This window comes from Etheostoma cragini, chromosome 19 (assembly GCF_013103735.1).
Source record: "Etheostoma cragini isolate CJK2018 chromosome 19, CSU_Ecrag_1.0, whole genome shotgun sequence".
NCBI lineage: Eukaryota > Metazoa > Chordata > Actinopteri > Perciformes > Percidae > Etheostoma > Etheostoma cragini.
The window spans coordinates 18,514,487-18,542,437 of NC_048425.1; the positions used below are offsets into that span (position 1 = coordinate 18,514,487).

General features: G+C 42.5%; 1 protein-coding gene and 1 long non-coding RNA gene across 2 annotated transcripts; both read right to left on the reverse strand.

Moving 5' to 3' along the window:
- Positions 1-7,560: 7,560 nt before the first annotated feature.
- Positions 7,561-8,197, reverse strand: LOC117934973. The gene is made up of 3 exons (XR_004654642.1): positions 7,923-8,197; positions 7,764-7,798; positions 7,561-7,657 (listed from the first exon to the last, which is right to left on the reverse strand). It is a non-coding gene; the product is annotated as an uncharacterized LOC117934973 (long non-coding RNA).
- A 12-nt stretch (positions 8,198-8,209) lies between these two features.
- LOC117962234 (B-cell scaffold protein with ankyrin repeats-like) lies at positions 8,210-27,106 on the reverse strand. The gene is made up of 14 exons (XM_034901402.1): positions 26,995-27,106; positions 26,283-26,678; positions 24,353-24,495; positions 24,107-24,245; positions 23,853-23,995; positions 22,260-22,374; positions 21,058-21,254; positions 15,777-15,840; positions 15,320-15,526; positions 13,633-13,695; positions 11,623-11,804; positions 8,636-8,696; positions 8,412-8,441; positions 8,210-8,223 (listed from the first exon to the last, which is right to left on the reverse strand). Exons 1-14 carry the CDS (start codon positions 27,005-27,007, stop codon positions 8,210-8,212), a joined length of 1,767 nt encoding a protein of 588 aa, XP_034757293.1. The 5' UTR covers positions 27,008-27,106.
- Between the last annotated feature and the right edge of the window lie 845 nt (positions 27,107-27,951).

Sequence of the window (27,951 nt, forward strand, 5' to 3'; positions counted from 1 at the left end):
GAGTGAGGAGATAGTACGTCTAGATCTGATCGGGATGTTCATGGAAATATCATCAATCTAGATTATCACTGGACACAGGGAGCAGCTATGTGGAGACGTCAATCATGTAATAATGAGCCATGTATTGATTCCTTATAAGCACATGCAAATGGATGGTAAGAGGGATTCAGGGCATTGGCGTATTAGACAACTCACAGAAAAGTCATATTTATATTTTCCCCCTGGGAAGCTCACCCACTACCCATCACTGTTATGTTTCGAAGTGTTGGAGTGCAGGAGAGTCGAGCAGCAAAGCTCGCCCGTAGCTTTTAATAACACCATGGCCACCATCCAGCATCAGACGAGGGCTGGGATTGGCTGATCCCTTTCACGCCCTGGCACCCGGAGCAGCCAGGAGAGAGAGTGTGTGTGTGTGTGTGTGTAAGAGAGAGAAGGGAGAGGCCGAGGGAGACTGCCATTGGTGGCTGCACCCTTGGAGGCGTGACATAACGAGAATCAAAGGCCCTCACCTGCAACCGAGTGAGAAGAAAAATCATTAAAATGGTTTCCGGCCAATAGCCTTTGCATAAAATCCAGAAAGTTTTAGTTTAAAAAAAGCACTTTCTCCCGGGTGTTAAATTCCAAGTTCGAAGTACATTTAAGAGAATTCTTGGCTTGGGTTTTAAGTGTGTAAGGAAAGATGTGAGGAGGAAAGACCCTCCCCGTTTAAAATCTGCAGGGCTGGAGTTTGTGTGAGACAGACAAGGCTGCATTGATGCCCCCCCTCGCCATGGCGACCCCCCGTGATTAGCAGCCCCTGCTGAAAACGGCTGTGCAAATATCTACATTTGTGTGTTTGTTGTCATTCATTTGACCATTAATCCATAATCCAAATTAAACTGGTGGTACACAGCATTGTGCGGATGTGTTGTTTGATTGTTCAGCTGTGGTTTTGCCGCTTCATCCAGCGGGTTTAAATGTGCAAAATAGGAGCTTTGATAAAACGACATTGATTAAGATGAATTCAAGAAATTCTGCCCTTTCCTGGCACAAACTTTGACAGAGAAAGTAAAAAATGTTTCCAGTTTTGATCTCAAGATGTCCACTGAAGGCGGTGCTGTCTGTGGGGCTCTTGCCCTTGCTTATCCCGTGTGGCTGTGACCTTTCTGAGTCATCGAAAACGCAGAGTAGCCCCAGACAAACTGACCTGCGGAGGAATTAGCCGCTGCTCCTTTCGTCTCCTGCAAACCCAACAGCTTGAACACGCCTGGGCGCTGCCTCACAAAGGCGCTCTGCAGAGGAGGCCTATTAATCTTCCCGAAGCTTCAAAAAGCAGAGGAGCCAGCATGGGCCCCCTGAATCTGGTGCGTGGGGCCCACAGACAGGGGCCCTTGGCCCCCGATCAAATAGGCGGGGGCGGGACAAGGGCACTGGACGGTGTACCTGTGCCCTTTGGCAGATGCCGGGCTGAGACGTGCTCAGGGGACAGGTGAGAGGATCAGTCCTGGTGCTGCTGGCCTTCCCCGATATCAACCTCTTCTGCCTTGACTGTTGTCTATGTTCAAATGAATATGTAGGGACTAGGGTTGGGGGGTGGGGGGGATTGATACAGCATAGCATTGCGATGTTTTTTCGTAGCAATACTGCATCGGTACACTGACACCAAGTATCGATCGCTTGTTATGTAAGTGTCAATTTGTCTGCTTGACAATCCCATTTTGCAGCAATGAAGTTATATGGACCAACTGAGAAATGTTTCTTTTAGATAAAACATATGTTGACAAAGTTTCCTGTTGGGGACATCATTTGAAGTTATATCGCAGAATGTTGCAATGTTTTTGAAATTGCATTAACATCGCACTGTGACATAACTACTGTGACATTGTATCGTGATTCCCACCCCTAGTAGAGACATATTTGATCTTTTAATACATGATGCGATAATACCCAACAGCACAACACATGCATGGTGGGTGTTTGCTTATGTTAGTAAAAGAGAAATGATTCAAGAACTGGTCAATGGTCTTTTGTGGGATTTCAACAGGACAGAATGATCACTTCCCAACAGTGTGTATTACATAATGTAATGAAATGAACGGCCCTAATGCATTTATGGGCAGCAGCAGGATCATTTGGGTAAACACAATAGGACAGTCAGTCTGTTCATCCTCTACACACTGGGGACTTCACTGAAATGGGAAGCTGTGTCAACAAATCCAAGTAAAAGACCAAAACCCAAAAGTATGGTACACGTCTTGAAAGCCTGATGCATCTTAGTTCTCTGGGACATAGTGATTTCATTCACTAGACAACATTTGGGTGTAGACGGTGGGGATATGTCCCTTAGGGGTTGGTCAGACAAAAAAGTGTCCCTACAATGTCCAAAATCTATTAAAACACGTCATTGAGCCACTGTGTTGCGCTGAGTAACACGTTCCTTTTTTATAATGAACCGCATAAGTGCTCACAAGCACACCGAATATGTATTACTCCACAGCTGAAAATAGTCCTTTGGTCCTGTTTTGTAATGTTTGCTAAAAAACTACATTGCCCAGCTGTTTTAGAAAATTACAGAGCACTTTAAACAAAGGAAACTACATATCATTTTTGTTGGAACCAGTTGGCCAAACTAGGGGGAGTACTACTATTGTCTATTCTTGACAATAAGAAAAATACAGCATAACACCAACCTTGTTCTTTGAAATAAAATTCATATATAGATTTTTTGTAAACTCATAATTCACATTTTGTCACAGGAACAGGTAGATTGAGTCCCAGTGCCGTGTAGACCCTACGAGTTTGTGTAACAGCCCTCAACAATAAATTACACTGTCAATAAATGATGCAGAAACATAACACAACATCCTCAACATGTACAATCTGTGGCAGAGAAGTGTTTTTATGCTGAAAAGTACAACACCATCTGGACCCAGTTTACACAGAATACACAGAACATCAGAAGAATCGGAGGCTCCAGGGAAGCAGAGGCTTAATTTTAATGTCACTTCCTTTATGCAATGACATTAATGCATATGCATGGTTCATGAGGTGGACTTTAAAACATAACTCATCACGTAAACCTATCACGCTCCTCCCACCAGGTTCAGTAGCATCATAGTAGTGTAATCTGATTATTCCCAAGCTTTTTTGACATTTTTGTCACTTTTTCAATGTTTTGGGGGCTTTTTTGGGGGTTGTTTTTCCCAAAGTTATTTGATATTTCTAATGTTGACTTTTACATCTTATTTCAAAGGCCCGTTTTTTGTGATGAAAAAAATGAAAATGGGTCAAATTTGACCCGAGGACAACATGAGGGTTAAAAGACAGGAGAAGAATGCAACGCCGTGCTCTCAAGTCATTTCTCAACAAAAAAGTGTGACATAAAATCTTGTGTTTCAATATGTTACTCCCAGGTTTGCTCTTATCTCTCCAGATTGCATTTGTCCTTACTCACATCTATGAGACTTCCTGTAGTTATACAGTAAGTCAAATAACTTCAATATGATTTTTTGGCCACAAGTCAACAGTTATAAAATCCAAAACAACAATCAGTTTGTTAATGATCAAACAGCCAGCGGGACACTTTCTATATGACTTGGTTACCTACACGTGGTCAGAACTGATCCTGGTGTCGGGTTCCTTCCGCCGGGTCCCTAGCCTGTTAAACAAACAGCGCTCGCTCTGGCTTCCCAGTGTAAGGACTCGTCAGAATGGATGTTTCCTGCTGTGGCTGCTGCTCTCCCCCCCCCCCCCCCCCCCCCCCCCCCCCCAGCCTGCGAGGACCAAACAGAGCTCTACTGTGCCTCCTCAGCGGACATTGAAAATTCCCCCAGCGTTTGTACAGTGAATTCCATTTCCTCGCCTTTTGATTCATACGTTTTTTTCCCTCCTTCTTCTTTTTTTTTTCCTTTGCTGTGAAGTACCTTTTTGTCCCCTGTTTGAACTTCGGCGAAGAATCACTCTTCAAATGGAGGTTGGGGTCAGACAAAATGGATGAATTGAATTACTTGAGAAGGGGGGGAGACTTTGAAGAATAATGGCATTAAATAAAGTCTCTCATTCTAAAAATGCAACCCATTAGCTGAATCTCAGATGCTATTATTCACAAAAACACCAGTTTTACCTGCGATTCTTGCTTGCAAGACCGAAGGCTGTTGATCGACATGTAATGAATTAATTAGTGGTTTCAAAAGGAAGTGGAAGTCACCATGCTGCATTGGACCGGGTTCTTCTTTCTGCACCCTACAGTTGGGCCGCTCAGCATCTCTGTAGCCGACCGAAGGTGTCCACATTGACCAGGGGGGTCAGCTCAGAACAGCTTGTTCTCATCTCAGTGAGGCTCATCTATACTGTATGCGGGGTGTGGATTAGGGGATGAAAGAATGCCACTGACTGTGAAATTGCCTGATTTTTATCAGGGATGTTGGGGAGCAGCTGTGCACAATCCTCTGCCCTAATCCTGGGGTCGGAGAGAGGACCGAGGAAGAAGGTGGGAGGGGTGTGTTTTTGCCTCCCTGTGTTTGTTGCCAAGGTGTATAATGGGGAAGTTCCGAAAGGTTGTGTTTATCCATGCTCCTTCAACAGACTAGTTATCCCTGATAACTTTTCCCAGGGTTTGTACTCCCCGTGAGGGTTTTTGCAGCAGTGTGGAACCGGCGGCGTCACCGGGACCAGATGACTGAGGCCACGGCTCGGCTTTTCATGTTTCAATTGGTAGAGGCCGTCCCCAGTTAAGAACTGTGTCATAACAATATTATTGATGCGTTGACGGTATAAGCCTGTCTCGCCACTATCTGAACAAGCCTGCTGCTGGAATAGAGAGGAAGAGCAAATCCAATTAAGAAGTTTGTCGAATTTTCAATTCTTTCCTTCCCCGCTGAAGGGAAACTTAAAGCTGCACTGTTTCCTTTTTAAATTAACAATGGGTCAAATGACTGAATGACGTGTATTGTGGAATGTTATACAGATAATTTTAACTCAACTCTGCAGTTTCCCCCCTCAGATCTATTGTGACTGTCATTGCCACTGTTCATCTAGACCTGCTCTACCTGTTAATTATAGAGCGGTCTAGACCTGCTCTACCTGTTAGTTATAGAGAGGTCTAGACCTGCTCTATCTGTAAATTATAGAGTGGTCTAGACCTGCTCTATCTGTAAATTATAGAGTGGTCTAGACCTGCTCTATCTGTAAATTATAGAGAGGTCTAGACCTGCTCTATCTGTAAATTATAGAGTGGTCTAGACCTGCTCTATCTGTAAATTATAGAGTGGTCTAGACCTGCTCTATCTGTAAATTATAGAGTGGTCTAGACCTGCTCTATCTGTTAATTATAGAGCGGTCTAGACCTGCTCTATCTGTAAATTATAGAGAGGTCTAGACCTGCTCTATCTGTAAATTATAGAGTGGTCTAGACCTGCTCTATCTGTAAATTATAGAGTGGTCTAGGCCTGCTCTATCTGTAAATTATGGTTGACTGATTATTTTGTTTTTGAAATATTCATTTATTAGATTTATTTGTCACTATAATGAATTCCTTTTTTTATTGGCCATTATTAATGCTGATTAATCATACTGATTTTATGATTAGTTTATTATGATTTTATTATCGGCCAATAATACGATATATAAGTACATCATTTAGAGCTGGTTCTGCTGCATAAAGGGGCCAAAAAGTCACAAAACACTGCTCTGTGATTTTATTTTTAAACATTAAACCAAAAATTGGATTTAATCCAGAACTAAAGTAAGTCATCCATACAGGTTCACACTGTAGATGGTGGGACGTTTTAAAAAGGTTTCCTAAAAATAAAGTTCCAATAGCATAATAGCATACACCAATAAAAGTAAATTGTGCATAATCCTAACAAAATAAAGCCTTTAACCTGTACTGGTTGTAAAGTGTTAGAAAATATAGATGAAAATGAAGATGAAGAAGGAAAACTTGTAATATTGTACCTATATAAAGTACTAATAAATGCCCTTTGTTGCAAAAACCCATTTCCAGGATGGAAAGACCAACTGATATCATAATTAGAGTTTGGTTGGGGGTATACAGCTCAGTGTTTGATCCCGGTCTTTGATGCAGCGCTGCCCACATATTGAAGCATGTTTGGTGTGGGCGACACATGCCGCTGAAGCTCTGTCTGCTCGTCTCTCAGCGACCGGGGGCTCAGATGTTTGCATACACCACAAATCGAGGCCTATCTCGGTGACCGTGCCTGACGCACCGACTGAAATACACTCAGCAGGTGACAGGCAAACATATGCCTCAAATGCCATGGGGTCCTGAAGCCGGATCATCTCCAAAGGCTAACTGGCAGGTCTAAGTAGAGACGGCATTAATACATATTATTCACAAAGAGCATGATTGAACAAAAAAATGTGCCCGGCGTGTACCCAGCTGCTTTGTTGGCACACAGCTCAGCCTCTGCCTGGGTTTCAAGACTGAGCTTGGATTTAGCCATGCATTCACTGAATTCCCCATGCAGCTCTTATTCATTCATTCAGGCCCGGGCTGGGCTGCACCAACAAACCGGTATCTGTGTGTGTGAGACAGACCGGGTGCATTTGTGCCAACTCCTGAATAGTTTTGTAAATCACAGCAAATTCTGATTTTTGACAAGTATATAGAGGAAATGTAGATTATTTGGAAATGCAACGAATGTGATTGAAGAAGCTTTATTTATCAAATGATTGGAAAGCTGTTTGTCACACACAATGCTTGCAGAACAGAAGGAGTTTTTCCAGGAAAGTGAAGCCTTTGACCTTTTCATTTTAGACTCACTTGCTGTACAGTGGACATTCCATTCATCCCAGTGAGCTGAGTTATAATAATCCATTTTATCTCAATTATACCTAATGAGTAGACTCGATTTGACACGTCTCGGCTGTTGCAAACCAAGATTTAAGATGTTTCCTGTTTGTAACCGGGCACCGTGAGAAGCGGTCTCATCTGCTGCATGGAGTATTTTAACATTCCATTCACATTCATAAACATGCATGGATTTATGGATGTTTTGTTTTCTACCATAGCTTGCCTTTCAGCCATCAGGAGGTCAGCAGGTGCTTCTGGGCTTGCCAGATGTCTTTGGTTGCTTCACACAGGGAGTGAGATGAATATGTTCAGTGGTACAGCGCCCTCTAGAGGTAAACATTTAACGCTGTGCTGCTTTTCAGGCCCAGAAATTGATTCTCTTTCCTCAGAACACAGACTCATGGAAAGCTAGTACACTTTTTTAGATGTTGTTGATCACTTTAATTTTTCCCTGTGTGAAATATCCATGAATGCATCACAATTTGCCATTATTGCTGCATTGCATCCAATGTACATGAACATAAATACGTGTAACACATGCATGTATATGATAGTTGTTGACATAGAAACTTTCATGAGAGACACAAAATGAAGATAGAATGATACTTATGATGTAGATTAGTCCTCAAAAGTAAATTTACACATGTTATACATTAGATTTATGATACATTTTTTTTACTTAAACCAGAGTTTACTTCCATGATATTTTAAGAGGCAATAAATGCTAGGCAAACAATAGGATATACATACAAAAATCACTCATTACTTTGTTGATAACACAATGAAAATGACAGACTATGCATTCAAACAGATTAAACCGGATATAATTGGTGAAAGAATTGAGTCTTTGTAGACCGATGGAGCCTGTAAATATGGAAAATGTACATAAGTAATGGAGTTGAATACATCTGAAAATTAAGTTCAGTAGACGTTATGACTAGAAAACCAGATTGGTTATTTTGAGTCTTACCTTCAGCGGTTGCCAGCTTTGGAGAAGAAACCTGACTGCAAAACAATTCAGAGGGATGCTTGTTACACGGGTGCTTGGCCTTTATGTTCCTTTACTGTGAGTTCATATCAACTCCAATAATACATCATGTCAACGTTACATCATCACACAGATGCTCACATGCAGTCCTTTAAACGGCGTGCCGTAAAAATCCGACTCCACTGCTTTGCTTCCTCTTCGACTCCCACCTGTGGGGGGGGGGGAAATGATTCAAAATGCTCGACTGAGGAGAGATATGCTCAGCAAAAGAAAATAAAAGACTCCCTTTTAATGGAAGTGAAACCCACTTCATCAAAACAGGGCAGTGGGGGATTCGATTAAATAACCCTTCCCTGAGGATTAATTCCTCACCACTGCAACTGGGACTGGAGGAACTCCAAAGAACCTAACACAGGGTTCCTCTGTGCTCAAAGACTTGTGTCTGTTTGTGTGTGTGTCTGTTTGTGTGTGTCTGTTTCTGCACGTGTTGTTTTGTCTCCCCACCCCCGTTTTTCCTCTGTTTCCGTGGCCCTGGGATAAGTTCCTATGTCCCAGTGAGTTTTAGAAGAGAAGAGAAGATTATAGAAAAAGATCACAAAAAAAAAAGAAAAGAAAAAGAAAAAGACTCACTTGGTGTGTGATGAATGGTGTTGATTTTATCTGGGGGGGGAGAGAAGAGTTCCTAAGTCATTTACAGTACACAGTCATTTGTAAGGTGTCAACTCACTCACACTTTAACTGCACTGCATAGTATTTATTTTCAAGTTGAAATTCCAGGAAAGCGGAGCCCTGGGGAGCCTCTCTGTGATGACAGCAGAGCTGAACCCTCATATCCACGATGGAGAGATATTTACCATAGACACTGTGATCGTCCTCTGGGTTGACCACACTGGCCCCGAGCTGATTCATCTTTTCCTGAATAACACAGAAAATTGCCATTTATTTACAAATCATGAGATTTCCATGAAGCTGTCCTTCATTTCCACAATCTGAGAAAGGGATCAGATCACATATTTGCTAGTTTGGCATAAATCTTATGCTACCTTCATGGAGGTCAGCTGGAAAACTGACTGTGTGTAAATAATGTCTAAAATATGCAGCAACCACAGAAGCATGAAAGAGGGAAGGTTATTCCACTGATGTTTTTCATCAATATAATCACTCGGTGGTGACAAGTAAATTTATTCAAATACTGCACTGACGTACAACTTTGTCTTTCCTGTACTCCGCTACATTTCAGAGGGAAATAGTGTGCATTTGACATTTTAACAATCACCCTTTGTTTTCATCTGAGACTGTGGAATAGCTAAAAGAAACTAAGTAGATGATCTTAGGTTGCTGGAGGAGGGATGTAGGTAAGGTGATCAGTAATATATAAAGGGGCCAATCCAAGTAATGCCTTAAAAACAGCTTAAAAATAGATTCTATATTTGACCGGTGACCAGTGTAGAGAAGCCAACATCTGGGAGATATGATCTCGCCTTCTGGTACCAGTCCACAATCTAGCAGCCACATTCTGGACAAGATGGTTGGCAAATCCCAGAATACAAGGAATTATGTGATACAATATCCATCATTACTGACAGGGCACAGGCACAACTACTCCGAGAAGTAGGGCGTATTTATTGCACTACACAAGATTTTAGGGCTATGTGCATGTTTAGCTATGATATCAGAAAAATGCTTTGCTTTAGATGCTTTGACAAGGCATTGGTAGGATACCTGGGGATCTCTCAGTATTCATAGGACACCTGCAGTTGATCTTTTCTCCAAGTTCTTCAAGTGTGATAGGCTATTAACTTTAAAAAATCATATTAGATTGAGTCTTTTCCAAGCATAAAAGCCTCAACCTTGGAAACCTTCTTCCCAGCCAAAAGATTTGACTTGTCATACCAATAACACGAACAATGGAGCAGCTAAATGGAATTCAGCCATCATTCATTTTACTATTTGTAGTGTTCCATCACAAAAGGACATAATGCTGTCCCACAAGTCTTTGCAGCAGCAAAATTCAAAGTATCACCATATGGTTGTTCACAATCAGAATATTAAAGGTCCCATGGCATAAAGATTTCACTTGAGTTTTTTTAAACATTAATATGCGTCCCCCCAGCCTGCCCATGGCCCCCCCAGTGGCTAGAAATGGTGATAGGTGTAAACCGAGCCCTGGGTATCCTGCTCTGCCTTTGAGAAAATGAAAGCTCAGAATCTTCCCCTTGTGATGTCATAAGAAGCAAAGTTACCTCCCCTTTCTCTGCTTTGTCCACCCAGAGAATATGCCCCCCCATGAGAGAGAGACATCATGGCTTTCAAACAAGCAAAGTGGCGGTTGGTCAAGCCCCCCCCCCCCCCACCAGCCTCCAAAGAGCACCATGTCTCGTGGGACCTTTAAGGTGCGCAGTAGCGCTGGCAGCTTTAATCCTGTATATACCGTGTGTGCGTTGAGATATTGCAACCCATCATATTATTATTATGATAATGTACTTCATGGCAATGTTTGAGTAGTTTGATAAACTGGTTAATGTGAGAACTTTAACAATTACAGTTAGCATGCATACAGAACTGTGAATGAATGGATGAATATTACTTCTGTTTGCTTCTCACTGGCTTTTTTCAATATATGTTTTGTTGAAAGTCACTACAGATATGACTCCATTATTTTGTCCATGTGTTAAAGTAGGAATATTATGTAAGAATGCCCGGATCAGCTCTGGCGGTATCCAAATCAATTACCTTAAATCATCCAGCCACATCAGTTATTTTCACTCCTCTATTCAGTCCATGTAGGCTATTGCTTTTTTAAATGATGGGTTGTATGGATTCATGAGTGTTTCCTTTAAAGCTTTACTTAGATGATTACAGAGGCTGCTTTCGTTTCCAAGCACGCAGTAATGTCACTGCAGCTGATATCGTGGGACATTTACAGCAAAACTAAAAATCATAAGTTGACAGAGACATTTAGCTTCTGGAACAATCAGAAACGTTGACTGTGTGTGCCCAGCAGCTGCAGACAGCTCTGTTCTGTTTAGAGAATATTGTCCTCATTAATAATGGATTTCTCTCACCCACCCACAGCCATCTCACCCTTATAACATATACACCATCGGTCAAAGGTTTGGGGTCACATTATAGACATTATAGACCAGATGAGATCAGTTGCATTGTTTTTTTAACCAGGGCAGCAGTCAGTGTCAGTGAGTGAAATGGAAATTTTTACACAATTTTTACGATAGATTCAAAGGCCTAATACGTTCTGCTTATCTAAACAATTATTTTAATACAATAATCAACCAAGGTTAAGGTAAAGTGGTTGGTAAAGGACTTAGGAGATCTTTTTTTTCTCTTTTCCACCACAGCTCTAGGTCCCCCTTTTTTAAAAGCCCAGTCCGCTCTGATTGGTTAGCTGGCCCCTCTCTGGTGTGATTGGTCACACAGGCCACCACAAGTGCTCAGGCACCACTAATGGGGTAGCACATTGGAAAAACTGGGCTTTCTCAATCTGTGACATCACTGATTGAGGAATTGCAATCAGGAGGCAATTGGGAAGAAATGCTATCTGTGGGACATAAAGCTCCATTTGGAGTGAAATGTGTGTTTTTTTAACATTATACATGTATTACATACAAAAAACAACAACTTAACACACTAAAAGATGGGTAAATCCAAAAAAGCACCATAGAGGCTCTTTAAAGCAGCTAGGTGTTTTAATAAAAAGCGGTTTTCTTTCCTCTAAAGAAGATCATTTCTTGTACCTTCTGTGATTAGATTGTTTTTGGTCCTGCATGTTTTTTTCCTTCCAAGTCCAGCGTGAGTGCGATCACAGTGTGTGTGCTAGTCCTACCTGCTGGACGCCATCCATGCCCTTCTGAACCCGCTGCCGGTCACTGCGCTCCAGGACCCCGTCCACAGCGGGTGAAGCTGGCTTCACCCTCTGCTGGAGCTCAGTGAGCTGCTGGAGCCCGTTTATCTGGTTTGGCACAAAGGTATCATAGGTGCAAGAGATGCTGTTTTCTCGCCCGTGTGCTGCAATGAACAACAACTCAATAAAAAAATCAGAAATAAATCGGACCAAAAAGTGAAGAAAAAAAGAATCACCACAGCACACGTTAACGCGCTGGATTTCATCACCAACTGTTAATTTCTGGCATGGAAATTAGATCAGGCAGGGTGTAAAGCCAGTCCAGATGGCATCCACAGAGGGGATTGGTCGGTAATGTGATTTTTGCTCAGCACATCTGTAATGTCAGTGAGTCGTGAAGATGGTAAAGTCATTTTCTGGGTGACTGTGATGATCTTTGGACCTGTCACTCAGTGTCACCAACAGTACAGCCGAGCAGAAAAATGGCTCTGTATCTCCGTAGGTGTTCAGCAGCAGCAGCAGCAGCAGCTCTTTCACACTATGATTTTTAAACATCATTAATGTGTTCAAATCATCCTTTTTATTATTATTGCTTTTGGGTTTGTGCGCCACAATAACTTATTTCCGCATGGTGATCACTCCAATTTTAATTAATTTCACAAAGCACCACAAATGATTGAAGAATGTCAACATTAACTGTGTATTTCCATCAGGTAATCAATCATGAGAGAAGTCAGCAAAAACCACTGGCACAGTAACTGTCCTGCTGTTCTGAGAAAAAAATTGAAAATCTGCAGATCCCAGAGTAATAACACAGTGAATAACACAGATTCTGTGTTCCTTCCAGGAAGGGGAAATAAATACATATGTTTGGAAATAAATGGCAACTGCCTGTTGTAGCTCAAGGACCAGAGTGGATCTTACATTTTGGTATTTATTCTCCAGAATTGATGGCTGCATCTGTCTTTTTGTGAATGATTGACGAAGCGAGACCACCCAGACTAGAGCAGATTGAAACGCTCAAGACTGAGAACATAATGGCACCCTGGTCTCCTACCAGTTACCTACGTCGCCAGTTTGGTTCTGACTGGGATTGTCGCCCCAATCTATTTCTTGTCTGCTTCTCTACTGTATCCTCTGAAGGACTTTATTACATGTCCACGGCCAGGTTGGACTCCCTTTGCCTTCAGAACCGCCTCAAGTCTTTTAACAGTTCAACAAGGTGCTGGAAATATTCCTCTGAGACTGTGGTCCATACTGATATGTTATGATATTGAGATCTGGGGACTGTGGGGGGCACTTGAGGACAGCAGGTTGCATGCATGCTTTTCTGTTATTTAAATTCTGACCCAACCATCTGAACATCGCCGCAAACTTTGAGAGTCATCCGACCAGGCTACATTATCCCAATCTTCTGTTGTCCAGTTCTGGAGAGCTTGGGTCCGTTGTAGTCTCAGTTTCCTGTCCTTAGCTGGTGTGGTCTTCTGCTGCTTCAGCCCATCTGCTTCTAGGTTCAAGGTGCTGTGCGTTCAGAGACGCTCCTCTGCAGAACTTGGTTGTCATGAGTGGGTATTTCAGTTACTGTTGGGTGGGGGGGTTATGGTAGTCTTGTATTGCCAGACCTATCTCCACAGCACTGTCAGCTCCAGAGTAGGGTCTATCTATTCTGGGATAGGGGAAAAAACACTTGTGGCACATTTTGTATTTTATTTTATTTATTTATTTTATTCCTTAGGGATAACACGCTTTCACACAGCACTCTACGTCTGTTGAGCCAGACCAGGGTTAAGTTAGACCCTATTCAGCAATTTTGAATATTTATGATATCCATTCTAGGGACTAAAAGTCAAGATATGTCGGCCTCTGCTGCTTTGACATCAATCATTCTTTTTGTAAAGTGTCTCTTGTGTTTTCTCCAACTACTACATGGCTGGGGTGATGCTTTAAGTGTGAATGAATGAATCTAGTGAGATCACATCAGCTGCCACTCACCTTGTTTAGTGGGAAGTGAATACAGATCAGCATCGTGCTGTGGCGTCTTCTTCTTCTGGAACACTGTGAACACAGTAAATGGCATATTGCTCTTGCATTTTTGCAATTCCTCCACAAGATGGCAGCATACCCTAAACTTACACGCACTGGAAAGCTAACGTTGAACAGTCTGCAGGAACAAACATTAATGTTTCAGAAAAATCCCAATACAATTGAATGTAAATATCTGTAGAATAACAGCCGCCCTGGTTTGTTTTGGCAGAGCTTAACTCCGTGTTTCTCTCAGAGAAGGGCGGCTCTGGATTGAATTAAACACTATGAAGGATGCTTTTGGTTTGGTAGTGAGCGCTCAGAATGAAAGGCTACACTGTTTAGCTGTCAGTGGCACTGGAGCTGTGGCTGTGTGACCAACACTGGATTGAAATTCAACATCCACGCCCTGCAAGATAATCCCACCTCTGACCATTTCCTCCATGACAGGAGTCATGTCTCTCTTTTCCACTTCGTGTTCAAACACAGCTTGCTCATAACACAAGCCTGGCTTTATGGCTTAACTCAAAATAAATGAGTGGAGTACAGCTCAGAGGCGGATCCACATGACTGTAGCTTTGCCTAGTTTTACATTTCTCTCCATGTAGTTTAGATGCATATTCCACTCCGTACGATTGGATTTCATTTACTTTACAGAATTCCAGAGTCATCGAGCTCGAGACGCTGCTGCTAACAAAAGAAAACTCATTATTTCCACTTGTGCAGTGGTCTCCAATAACTGTCTCCTCGCCTAATCCTCCACCAATCCTCATCTCTCCTCTCACATCTTTTACTGCGGCAGTAGGACTGAGGAGCAAAATGTGACCCTTGTGTGGTTTTGAAGCTGCACTGTCTCAAAAGATGGAAACCTCAAAATCCCTCTCCTTTCTCCTGCGCGCTCTGGGGACAAGGACGATGGAAAACATGTGTAATGACTTATTCTGGCTGACTTGGCCTTGGTCTGGCCAAGATTGGTTGCAGATGGCAGCCCGGTGGTTCCCTCTCAGTGACTGAGGGGATGGCTAGGATGCAGAGAGTTCAGTGGTGCACTCAGTTTCTTTTTTTTGGCTTTGTAGGTCCCATCGGGCAGAGAGTTAGCTATCTGGATACAAACAAGTTGAGTAAAAAGCTGCATAATGGAGACTGTTGCACACTTATAATAATGTGTGTGTGTTTTGAATGCGCAAGTGATGGTTTGCAAGGGACGAGTATGATATCATCGGTGGGAAAACAATTCATTGCGGATGCATGTGTGCGTGTTTGCATCTGCAAGATGAAAAAGAGAAGTCGCAGCCACTTTAATGATTTAAAAGCCTTAATAATACCAGTCACTTTTGAATGTTTCATCTACATGAAATATTCACGCAGCGGAAATTGAACAGTTAGGGACTGTGGGTTCTGGGTGGAGGGAGCGACCATGTCCGGTTGGTTTGTGGGATCAAAACAAACTGCATTGCAAAAAGCATCTCGGCTCCATTCAGCAGCACTCCCCTCACTATGGCCGTGCACAGTCCAGGCTTTTCCTCCCTCCCACGTGATCTCCCAAACTCCCTTTCAACACTGTGCACTGTGTTGTTTTTACTCCGAATCAGCTCCATCATGTCTGTGCTTTGGAAGAAAGGGGAGTAAAGGATGCAGCAAAAGGGTCATACATTACCTTGTGTGATGTAAGGGGTTCCACTGTCCATTCCTTGGGTGCTCTCAGGCCGTGGTGTGGGTGCTGGCGGGCGATTGGCAATGACCACTAGTGCTGTCGGGTTCCGGATGGTGTCACATTCATCATTCATCGTCAGCGGTGCATAGAGATCGTCCTCCTCCCCCTCTTCATCCCCTCCTCTCTGGTCATGTTTGGTGGAAGGAGTCCCTAGTGCACAAAGTGTTTACTGCACTTTTGCCAGAGTGTCATAATGAAGTTCTGCATGTTGCTTTTTGCTACCATCATTTCATAGCTAATCGGAAGCATTGCTACATGCTGTGCCCATCAGCAAGGGGAAAAGATTCAGTGGTCGGAAATGAACAGCACAACAGCGTAATGATGTGCTGGGGGAAGAAAAACAATTCCATTACCGGCTTTCCTTTGTCCTCCTTCCACTTCCCATCAGTCCTTCACTCACCTGCAGCGCACATCATTTCGTACACACTGGCATCACTATTGTCCTTGCCGGAGTTGAACGTGTTCTGCAACAACAGAGCATGAAGAGAGTTGTTTTTTCCTCATTCAAACCACAAAGAAGCAGCTCAATAGATGCGATTTCGAATTCAAGGGAAGAAAGGTTTTATCTGGTATGTTAAAGCCATGGTTTACCATGTAAGGGTGGATTTTTTCTCTCAGTATTCATGCACGTTTGACAAATCTTGACGCAGTACAGGTGGATTTTTGTAAGAATATGAATCTTTCCTTGGCAGGCTCACTACATCCTTCCTGTGGGCTCATTTTCTCACCTGTCTCCTCCTTCCAAGGCCCAATGATAAAACATAAAAGCAAAGGTGACTGTCAACTAAGCGCCTTTTAAGCTGGGCCCCGACATAGGCGCCCATCTTTCTGAATGCCATGGCTTAGTTGTCAGTGTTTACATGTCAGATGTGACAGAAGAGTGACATTTTTGATTGAGGTTCTTCATGGCATCTGCTAGGACTGCAGAAAGCCGCTTTCCCTCTGACAGCAGAGCTGCTGCACAGTCGGCCTATTTGCTAATAGCATGCCGGGGGGATGATCAGGGTAATTATGAAATCAGACAATCTTCCCCTTTCAGTCCAAACATATCATTTAGTGAGCAATTCAAGACCGTTGGCTTGATATCTAGACAGATCCGCATTTAGATCGAGATCAGATTGAGATACGGATATTCATTTACTGCCATATTTCAGCTTCTGATATATGAATTCATTCATTCGGAAATGACTTATTGTGAAAATCTGCTTCTTCTGAAAGGGAAGCAAGAAAGGGAAAAGCAACAAAAGAAAATCCCATTTGACGATCCATAGATATTTTCTCAAATTTGCACAAACCACTTTGTATTTTAAATCCAACTGTATTTATTATGTATTAAAACAGACGCTGGGCTGTATTGTAGATTTTTGCCTTCAAAAAGAAGAGCAGACTGTTATAATACTAATGCCTAATGATCACATTTTGTTCTTTTATCAGTTTAAAAGCTAAATTCTGGAATCAATAACAGAAAGTCCAGTCAGTATTATAAATATTTGCAGAGTATATGAGCTACAGCTCACTTTGATCACAATATCCTCCACATAACCCGCCACGCTCTGTGTGCAGTTTCCAAGCAACACAGACACTCATGATGACTCAATTACAACAGCACACTGTTCCTAGTAGCCTACTGCAAATTACTTATTGGTTGCCATGAATGCATTACTTAACAGAGGAGGTTAAAAACAAGCCTATCAGGTGGAAAGGACGGGTTAATTACTGCCGCGGCTTGAACATTAAATTATAATAGTTTGATGCTGTGCTTAAGCACAGTGTGGTATTTCCAGCGGTAATTTCTATACAAGGGAGGGGAATTTATTTACCAACCGGGAATGCTAAATCATTTTACAGATGTCTGCAACTACAGGAGCCCCCGGGCATTCCAGACCAATTCAGTTTCACCGCTGCAATCCAAGCAGCAGCGCGTCAGATGAAAACAGCAGGCATGGTTATGCAGAGGGAAAGCCAACTTAAAGGGAATGTAGTGTAAGATAAGGAGTGTGAATCTGTTGATGTGGTCACTTCAGACTCTCGGTGCCAGCATGATGAGTCTCTGACTGTGGTTTCAGGGTAATACTGTTGTGACTGATGCATGGCAGATTGTTAGTTAGGGGGGTCCGGGGGCCAGCTCCCATGGAGAATTCTTTTGGCCATAAAAGCCCAAATTTGGTGACCTCTGGTACATTTTAAATGGCACTATTCCATCATAGTTCAAGTTCAAGTTACTTCACTTTAGAGGTAGATTTGGTCTGACAGTCGTCATGCACACATAAAATCAAACATAAGATACATGCACTGATCTTAATTATTGCATGTTTTAATGAGTTTTCCTCGCTGATTGTAAATGTGGTGAATTATTATAAAAGAGAATTAGGCTTCTTGTGTGTTCAAGCCCACACAGTTTGTTAATAGCTACACGCCTATTTCTACGCCTTATTTCTGATAAGAATCATTAGACGGGATTTATTAGCATCTAATATTAGAAAAATGTATTGTTTTATACAGGTATAATACAAATTTAAATATGCCACTGAACAGCAGTGCTCAGAGTTCCTACTGAATGCATGCAGTTGATTAGAGGCCAAAAACATTGTTAAAATATTTTAGTCTAGAACAAAGTGATGGTCTCAGGTATTTCTGTAGTCCTGCGATACAGACGTAACATTTAGCACTGAGTGATTTTTTTTTTAAATGCGGATGGCCTTATAATTCAAATGACAAACAAATCTCCAGAATTTCCTGTTAATGATTGTTCAGTTACGCACCAAACAAATACAACATGCAAAATAAGACCGGTGTATCAACAGACCCCTGGATCACAGGGTAAGGCGCTCATGTTACCTAATTTGGCTCTCCTGCATTTGGATAAGAGTTGACTTTACACACACACACACACACACACACACGTCATGCAGCACATACACACTCTTTGTAGTCTTTTGTGGGTCCATACATGCAACCTGTGGTTATGGAACCCTGCCCTGTTCTGTCTCTGAGCACATGATGGAATCTTGGAGTCCATCTAAATGCCGAGTAGCACTGGAATGTCCGACCCTACATTAAAATATTAAATAAGGACGATGTGTTTGTGTTTGTAATTGCGATGAGCAGGCACAACGTCGCAGTGTGAGGACATTAACATGGTAGAAAACAGTGGAGCATTTTCTATATTTGTATTCTAGTTATGCACACCCTGAATAATTTAGTTTTCCCCTCTGGAGCAGTTCACAGCTAATTAACAAAGAAGTGTGGTGCCAGGGCAGACTAGTGGATCTGACGCAGGCCCTGTGAGTGATTCAGTCTGTGTATGAAGCAGGGGACCCATCCATCTAGGATTTATTGACAGAGTGTTGCTACCCTGACGCCCGAATCACTGATGCATCATGGGTTGATTAATTGGAGGTGTGGGAAACATTGCAGATAAGTTAATGAAACTGCTGTGCAAAAAAAGGAGCAAGAACCAAACCCCACCCCACATTTCTCTTTCATACTTCCTTTAACACAAGCACAATTATGCATATAGGTTTAGCTTTTAATTACCCTCCATGAAAACAAATGTCAGTTGCGTGTGCATGTGGAATCTGTCTGTTATGTTACATGTATAGGCTTGTTGAGGTCCCCGTGGGGAGACCTCTGTTTGACTCTACCGCTCCCCCATCAGCTCAGCCAACTCACTGCAGATTCACAGCGGGCACTTTGACTCACTGGAGCAGTCGAATCAAACCTTGCTCCATCTGCAGTCACTCTCAATTAGCAGTGTTGCTAGGGGAATATATACATTTGCAACAGCTGTTGGAATGTCTAAATTTCCCTTGAGGGGGAATTCTCTATAGGTTGATCCAAGCCATCAAGTTAAAAGTTGTCAGTATTAGAAGGGAAGACGATAAGGAGGAAGGAGAGTTTCATGAATGTAAGAGCATTATACTACTGGATGCTACAAATTCAAGGTGGAGGCTGGGGGTGTGGCCTTGACCAACTGCCACATTGCTTGTTTGAAAGCCATAATGCATCTCTCTCAGGGGTGGACAAAATTCTCTGGGCGGGCAGAGAAAGGGGAAGTAACCTTGCCCTTTATGAGGTCATAAGGGGAGGATTCAGATTGGCCCATCTGAGCTTTCATTTTCTCCAAGGCAGAGCAGGATACCCAGGGCTCGGTTTATACCTATCACCGTTCTAGCTACTGGGGGGCCATAGAGAGGCTGGGGAACTCATATAAATATGACATTGTCATACCAGGGGCCTTTAACCTCCTAAGACATTCAAATGCTGTTTTAATGTCAGCAAGCTGTAGCACCTGCAGCCGCTTAGCTTAGCACCAAATAATAAAACGGGGACACAGTTAGCCTGGTTCTGTTCAAAACTAACAATGTCACCGCTAACTAACTTTGTGAGGTTTCTCCTGGTTGCTTGGCAACCTCATGTTGACAATGACACTCTGCACCTGGCAAAGAAATAGTCAGGGTATGGATCTATATTTTACATTTCAGTATTTGAAATGTAAAATTTACATTTGATGTAACATTTTCACATAAAATGTGAGCTTTCTAAGTGCTGCTAGGTGGATTTCTTTTGCCCTTTTTAAACCCTTGTAGAGCCAGGGGAGCTGCTGTTGCTCTATTCAAATACAAACAGGCAAGTATTCTTTTTTCCATAAAAAAGCATCATGTGCATCTGTATTATGTGGTTAAGTATTTGGAAGACACTTTAAAAATAATATGGGGTTTCCAGCCTTCCATCTTGGCTAACGTTATACCACTGAGCCGCAACACGTCTTTCTTTTAATGATAATGTCCTCACCGCCTAATGACAATACCATCGGAAAATACATTTTCATCGTTGTGTCTCTAGATTGATCAAATAAAGGGATGTGCATGCATGAATAGGATCTATTACATTTGGATTTGCTCCTGTGTTACTCTCTACTAAATGAAATGGGAGGTTGAGCAGGAAGAGGCTCTTCATATTAACACGGTGAAATGGCAGCCATTACACGAGGAAATCTCCACATTAGTGGCTGAATGTATGCTGACGACCTGTGCTCAGAGTCATTGTGCATGCATGAACAAACGCAGCATTTCTGGTCTTTGTGGGGCTGTTTCATTAGGAACCTCACAGACAATATATGACAAACATATTCAGGATGAGAGGAGGGGGGGTTGACATGAGCCCACTCTAACCTACAGCCCAGAGCTGGATGTAAACACACTAGTTAGTAGAGAGTGGGGTCGCCTTGACATACAGGCCACTCTCTCTGGTTTCCATCTTTCTATCCTTTCTACTCTGTTTATTATCAATTATCTCAGTCAGTCATAGTCCTAAGGCTGTACTGGTATAAGTGAGAGGATTCCTGAACGCTGCACTGCATCCCCTGGCTGTCAGATCTCACGAGTCGAGTTGCATTGACTTGTTTTCCTCAGCTGTGCAGGTAACTGAAAATTATAGGATTCCATTGAGGTGACATTGCATTCAGCCAGCTCATTGGTTGGATTTAATTAGCTCACAGAGCAATGAAATGAGAAGCTGTCATCCGTTATTGACATTTTGAGAAAGGTTGTCATTGTGTGGATGGTCAATAAAGCTAATCCACTATTTTCTAGCATGTTACAAAGATAATTAACAACTGGAACGCGGTGAAAATTATCAGGATGGGGAAAGATGCAAATAGTTAATATGGAAGTGGTTACCAGGGTTTCCTTCAATAAGGCGTAAAGCTCTGTATGGCCGTGGCTCTGGGCAACCTGGGTGGGAGTCAGTCCATGGCGGTTGGCGGTGTGCAGGGCTCGCTGAGCACCTGGACACTGCAGCAGCAGGCTGCAGACGCTCTGGAATCCATACCGGGCAGCAAAGTGGAGGAGCGACGGTGCATCTGCATGGCGAAGCTCTGATGTGGATATTTACCAGATTAGTCAAAAATGAAGATTTAAAACAGTACTGACAAGGCCAGTTTAGCCTAAAACTTAGCGTTTGTACACAGTATTTCCTGTTACAGCACTTAGCATTCACTCCCGTCGCAGGTGACAATTTAAACCCCGACTAAGCAATCTGACACAATCAGGAGAGTGGAAGGAAGACGGTTTGGAGGCACTTATTGACCTGTTTGTCATGAAAACATGTCCCTGTGCCTTGAGCAGAGTTCCAGATCAATCTCAGTAGCTGATGAAGCCATTAATCTTCCCCGTAATGAGCCAAGAAATAGTGGAAGGCTTTCTTTTCACGGTGGAGAATGTGTATCATGACACTTACTGTATGTTCTAACCACATTGTTGCATGTTTGCAGGTAAAGGAGTGACTTAAATGGGCAAACTGTTTAATTTTGGCATTAATATAATCATAATTGGATGGCAGTAGCTCAGTCAGAAGGGAGCTGGGTTGGGACCCAAAGGGTCACTGGTTCAAGTCCACATACGGACCAAAGTAGCTGGAGAGGTGCCAGTTCCTCTCCTGGGCACTGCCAAGGTGCTTATGAGCAAGGCATGCCTTACCATGGGCAGCCCCCCCACTCTGACATCTCTCCACTGGTGCATGTGTGTGTAGTTCAGGCCTTTGTGTAATGTGTGTAATGACAACAGAGTGTAAATTGTAATTTCCCCTTGCAGGATTAATAAAGTCTACATCATTATTACATTAGAATTACTTATGGGTAGATTAGTACATCATTAGTAGGGACTGTATAACTACTCCGTAATGATATATTTGACAGAATTCCTGTCAAGTGCAAAATAATTAGCAGTATAATATATAGTTTGAAATATTTGATTATGCATCCCTGAAGGTCCAGATATAATTTAAAGAAAGCTGTACCAGGTTGGATTTTTCTTTCAGTGGGATTACTCTGCAGATGGTTTTTAATGGGAAGTTGTGAGTAAGCAGTCCTACTGTGCTGTACCTCTTTCAGGTGTGTTTTCACACTGCAGTCCCCAAAATCCTCCTGTGGGCATGCCCTCCAACAACATGGAGGACAACTTCTGATCCAGCTTCTCCACAGACGACTCCTGAAGAGCCTGAAATCCCGAGAGACAGAAACTTCACAAGCAGAACACCTTTTAAAATGATGTGCTGAGGCAAGGAAAGTCAGCACAAGCACAATATTTACAGCTTAAAGTTAAATTTGATGAGCAAACCCAAGCAGCACCTAAAGACTGTGGATTATACGGTGAAAGCCAGTCTATTACAACACGCCCATGTCCTGCCCTGTCAGTGCAGACTTTTAATTTGAAACTCTCTTGGCAAATTCTTCTATTGGCATTGCCCATTTTTGCCTCATCAGCAAAAGAGACCTAATCAAATCAAGTGTTTGTGGCACAAGGAAGGCTGAAACCTGCCGTCGCTTCATTTCCAGAGAGGACAAAGAGCAGAAATACGCTGATTCGATTAATTTCTCATTTTTCAGCGTCTTTCTAATGGCTTGAAGTGGATCGATTGTAAGCAACGTTTTTGGGGCAGCGATTGACTCATTTCTACAACGGAGTTGCATAACAATGAGTCATTAGGTAACAGACGACGTTCTATTTGCCTCCGAGGCTCAAAAGAGTTGCTTTCATTGAGAAAGGAGAGAATAGAACAGCATTCGAATGTTGACTCTGACACTGTATGTGTATATGTAAATGCTTTCCTAGTTTTAGCAACTGCTCAAAGCGCTTTTACATAGTACAGGAACCATTCACCATTCACACACATTCATACAGGCTGCTGTGCAAGGTGCCACCTGCTCATCAGAAAAACACTCACACACATTTATATGATGAGCAGCATCGGGGGCAACTCAGGGTTCAGCATACAGTATATATATATATATATATATATATAGTAGAGCAGTTGCCTGCCAATTGGAAGGATGATGCTTCGATCCCTGGCCCTGCAGTCCCATGACAAAATGTCCTTGGGCAAAACACTGCTTGTTCTATACAAACAATATTGCATTTACTTTTTTACTGAAAGTAACATTACAAAAAGAAAGTTTAGAAACATCATGTACATCTTTATTACGATGTTGCTGTTGAAAAGTCTACCTGTGTTGCCAGCTAGTCTGCAACTGCAGTAGCTTCCAAAACACTCAATCCTACATTTTCCATAACGCAAATCCATAGTATTTATAAGTTAGTCCCTAGTCTTGGTGATAGGTCTGGGATGATGGGAGACGATGGCTCTATAAACAGATGTCAACAAAAATACTTTTTTTTAAGTTAATAAAAAACCAAGTTGTCGTCAGATGGGTTCTGAGATTGCACTTTGGCCTCTTTTGCTCTTCAAACGGATATTTACCTGCATGCAGCCAAAGCCTGCTCAAACTTGACTGGTCAATACTTCTCAGACTACCAATGGACTACAGCACAAACGTAACCAGAACGTTTCCAATACCAAGATCGCGTCCCGTCGTCTACAGAAACTGCATTCATATGCAAACATCTGTTTATAAAGATTAATTAGACCCTCCCTGCCTGGTACATAGTCATTTGAAACAGCCCTTTAATGGCGTTACCTGACACATGAAATCTACAGGGTCTGCCGCCTTTGCCAGAAGGCAGGTTATTTCCTCCATGTTGCTGTAGTACTGCAGCTGGGTCTTGATCAATGGCACCCCATCGCTGTACACAGTCACTCTTACATATCCTGCTGGAAAATCTGCAACAGAAAACATACAGAAACTGTACGCAGACAGGGCTGAGAGAGAATATTAGTGCCTAAGATTTTATCGTAATGAGTGATTTAATCATACATGCATTATTTTGTCACCTGGTGCATTGACACATAGGATCCGCTCATTCCAGCAGACAGGCTTCAGTCTCAGCGTCTGATTCTCACCGGTAAACTCCAGCTCAGCATCGCTGCCAGCCGACTCGTTTTTCAAAAGAATGAACACTTCCGTAGAGCTCTGCCAAAGAGACAGTACAGTAAACTGCAGTGCAGCAAGTGTAAGGGACAATTTCTAAAAATATAAAAAAAAAAAAAAAATGGCCTACTTCTAACTAAGTGACTCACCCCACATGGAACTCTGGAGGGAACCACCACAATGCTGGATGTGACCCTGTGGGCTCCAGCTGACTGCAGCCGTTCCACCTTTTGCTCTGATCCTGATAGTTTACGTGTGAAGGTGTCGACATTTGCCGCTGATGCTGTCGCACCTACAACAGATGGGAGATTGAACCTCATACTTAATTATGCACCAGTGCTGTCTACAAAATGGGTTTCAGCAAGCATGAGCAGTCCAGGGGCGTTTTCAGCCATGCTAGTGGAGTGGCTCTAAAAGTGGTCAGTTGGTCCAAACAGCAAAATCAAGCCAACTAAAATATGCATAGCCAAGAAATTTGAGATTTATGGTCCCAGGAGGATGGATCCTACAGCAACCGCCATGCAGTTGCTATACAATTTGATGCACACATTTATGTCCCTCTGGAGATTAAGTGTAATCCTCAACTTTTTTCATTGAGCACCATTATCAGGTCAACAATCCAGTGGACTAAATACCTGCAAAACGTTCCCATCAGCCTTTGCTGTACTGCTTTGTGATTAGTGAAAATAAGCAAAAAGTAAAACCAGAAATGGTAACACCTGCCTAACACAACAACACATGTTAGCATTAGCATCATTAACACACCACTGTACCTCAGTAGCCTCACAGTGGTATGGCTGTGAAGAATATTTGTCTTATTTAAAACTAAATGAGGTGGAAAAACTGGTACGTACTGTTATAACATTTGGAGTTATGCAAAGAGAACATCTTGTTTACATTTTGCATCACAGCTGATTTAACTTCTTTGGCAGTTACCACAGAAACCAGTCGTGGAGAGCCCTTTCTACACCTGTTTACATTGAAACGCTGTCTGTTGCATGTGCTAACAAACAAAAGCATGATCCTGTATGAGCAGGACAGGTACTCGTTGGTTAAAATCTAACGTTTGTGGGATCCTGGCCTGAAGCACTTCATTGTATCAGTGCAATGAAGTGATGCAGAGTACGCTTGAATTTGCATGGCTCACGAAGACTAGTCAGTGGTGGCCGAGGAGGAAAGACTGGCTATTTGCATCAGATGTTCCTCCTGCACACACACCTGTTTAAATACAAGCCCCCCTCCACCTCCGCTTTTATAATTTTATACAAATAGTGCAATTAGGAAACACAGTGAAGGAAGCAGAGGATAATTGGCCGGGCCGATGAGGACATGCTAGACATACACACAGTTTCAGCAGAGCAGTCTCTGCAGCTGGTACTGTAGAATATTTCCCGTCAATCTTTTGGACCCACAATTCTCGGGGAAAAAAAGTCAGTAAACAGGTTTCCAAGCTGCTGCTCTGGCATTCTCACCGATAATGAGCATTCTTTTCCCCTCGTGTTCATTGCAGGGGAACGGCCATGCCATGTGAAATGTTTCCTGAAGGAAGGGCGTGCTGTAGAGGGTGACTGGGTTCTGGGTTTGCGAGACTAGCATGCCCACTGTGAATCCATCGCAGTCTGTTTCACTTACATGCATCATTTCAATTCATTAGACAAGAATTCATTTTATTACAAAGATCATTGTATTAGAGCTTCAGTGGGCGAAATAATGTTGGAAACTGCAGCATTCGGATTGGAACTACACTTTTCAGATTAAATTGAAAGGTTGCGGGGACACTGAGGTGGGATTTCATAGCTCACTGGTTTCTGAAATCAGGGCAGGGATCTCCAGGATTCTTTGTGGGCATCCAAGAGGTAACGAATGAATTGTTATGATTATAACAAATTATTTGATTTTACAATAATTGATTCAGCAGAAGCTACTATAGGTGGAATAATGTGAAAGAGCATTTATTTGCACTTTTAACTTGCTTTGTATAACACAGCTGATACTAAATCATATCTAAAGCCAAAATGCTCTCACATGGCGGTCAGGGATACATGGTGGTCTACAGAATCACCACAATAAAAACCCTACCTTTTCTCACAACATCTGTCACAGTGGACAGGTACTCATGAGCATCTTGTTCACTGGAGACCTTCAGGCACTCGTCCCCGTTCAGGGGCACCAGCTCCAGCAGAGGGGTCAGACTGTCCACCCCACACAGCAGCACCACCACTTGAGCTGCGGGACGCAATACACGGGCCAGGAAGAAGCGCCTCTTCTGGCACAGCCCCTCCAGCATGCCTTTAGAGAGGATCAGGAGCTTGCAGGTGTAATGGGCCAGCCGGAGGAAGTCGTCCTGCCTGCTGGACACGGAGGCGATGTCATAGCAGCAGATCCCGTCCTCTGAGATTGGACCGGTGAAGACTGAATGCAAATAGGTGGCCCATTGTTCTGCCTCCGATTCATAGATGATTAGCAGCTCCTCAGCTAGAAGAAAAAGTATTCTTTAAAAGAAACTCCATGTTCCTGCTACCTAAAAATTGTATGCTGCTTAAGTTATGTTTATAGCAAAGGTCTCCAGACTTGACCCACATAGAAAAATGTATCTTAAAATGTAACCTACTGTTACAATTTAACTTTTTTTTACAATATTTTTCAATATTGTCCCAAGATGTTACTACTAATACTAATACTAATCAAAATGTTGCTCTGAGCATTGCAAACAACCACAAATCAGCAAGACTCATATTTCAAATCATAACACAATGGATAAATAGACCAACAATGCAAAGGTAGAGCTCACCTGTCCGGCTCATGGCTACAGCGCTGTTGGTCTGACTTCACAGTGACATGGAACACCACTGCTGTGTCAGGAGGAGCTCAGATAAGAGGGAGTTTCCTGCTACACCCAAATGGAGAAAGAAATGAAACAATATTTTGTTTTTTTATAAAGTGGACATAAAGTCTCTGCTCTGGTGAGAAGGAACACGTTTGGTTGTGTGGGAATTTTTTTCAAAAAGAAAACTTTAACGCAGCACTAGTTCCATGGCAGCCATTCTAAGTCATTTAATCAGTGGACTTAAATGTACTCCATGTGATTTTAATGTGATGGAAAGTTCCCAAAACTGATTCTGTGGTTTGGATTTGAAAAGCTTGTCATCCAAGTTTAGTTGTGCTGGCAACATTTTTACTGGCACTACCAAACCTGGCTGGTACATAACACGGGTAGTTATAAATGTTTGTAATAGGATGGCACATTCAGATGACAAAACTTTTGGTGGAGATTTTCTGAGTGATTCCACATTTCCTCATTAGATATTTGTATGTATCTTCATGTAATAAATAAAAACCCATCAAAGCTACTGTACCGTGGAAGCACCCTAGACTGGAAAACATACAAAATAACAAAAAAAACTACCTCACTGTTTTATGATATGCCATTAAGAAATGTGCAAATGATAAACACAAAGGTCGCCGTCGAGCAGATCAGAAAGACTTGAGTCCCAGACTAGACCCGAGTTTAATTAGGTCTGCAGAGCTGGGGGTGCAAAGCAGAGACCCTAAGGCGTGTTAAAACTAATGATCTGGTGTGAATGTCTCCACCACAGGCAAAGATAAAAAGGCTGTGGGATGTTTTGACCCACTGTGCACACACACACACACACACACACACACACAGTCCCTCACTGGGAGAAATGTTAAGGCTTCATTAACTGCCTTCACCTGCCTGCACCTATCAACTCGTACCACAACAGTGTCT

Excerpts from the sequence above, each read along its gene's own strand:
- LOC117962234 (XM_034901402.1), bottom strand. Across the intron at positions 24,246-24,352 it reads CCTCCAGAGTTCCATGTGGG|AGCTCTACGGAAGTGTTCAT; the intron begins GTGAGTCACTTA and ends TCTCTTTGGCAG. Across the intron at positions 15,841-21,057 it reads CCTTATTGAAGGAAACCCTG|AACACGTTCAACTCCGGCAA; the intron begins GTAACCACTTCC and ends CTGTTGTTGCAG.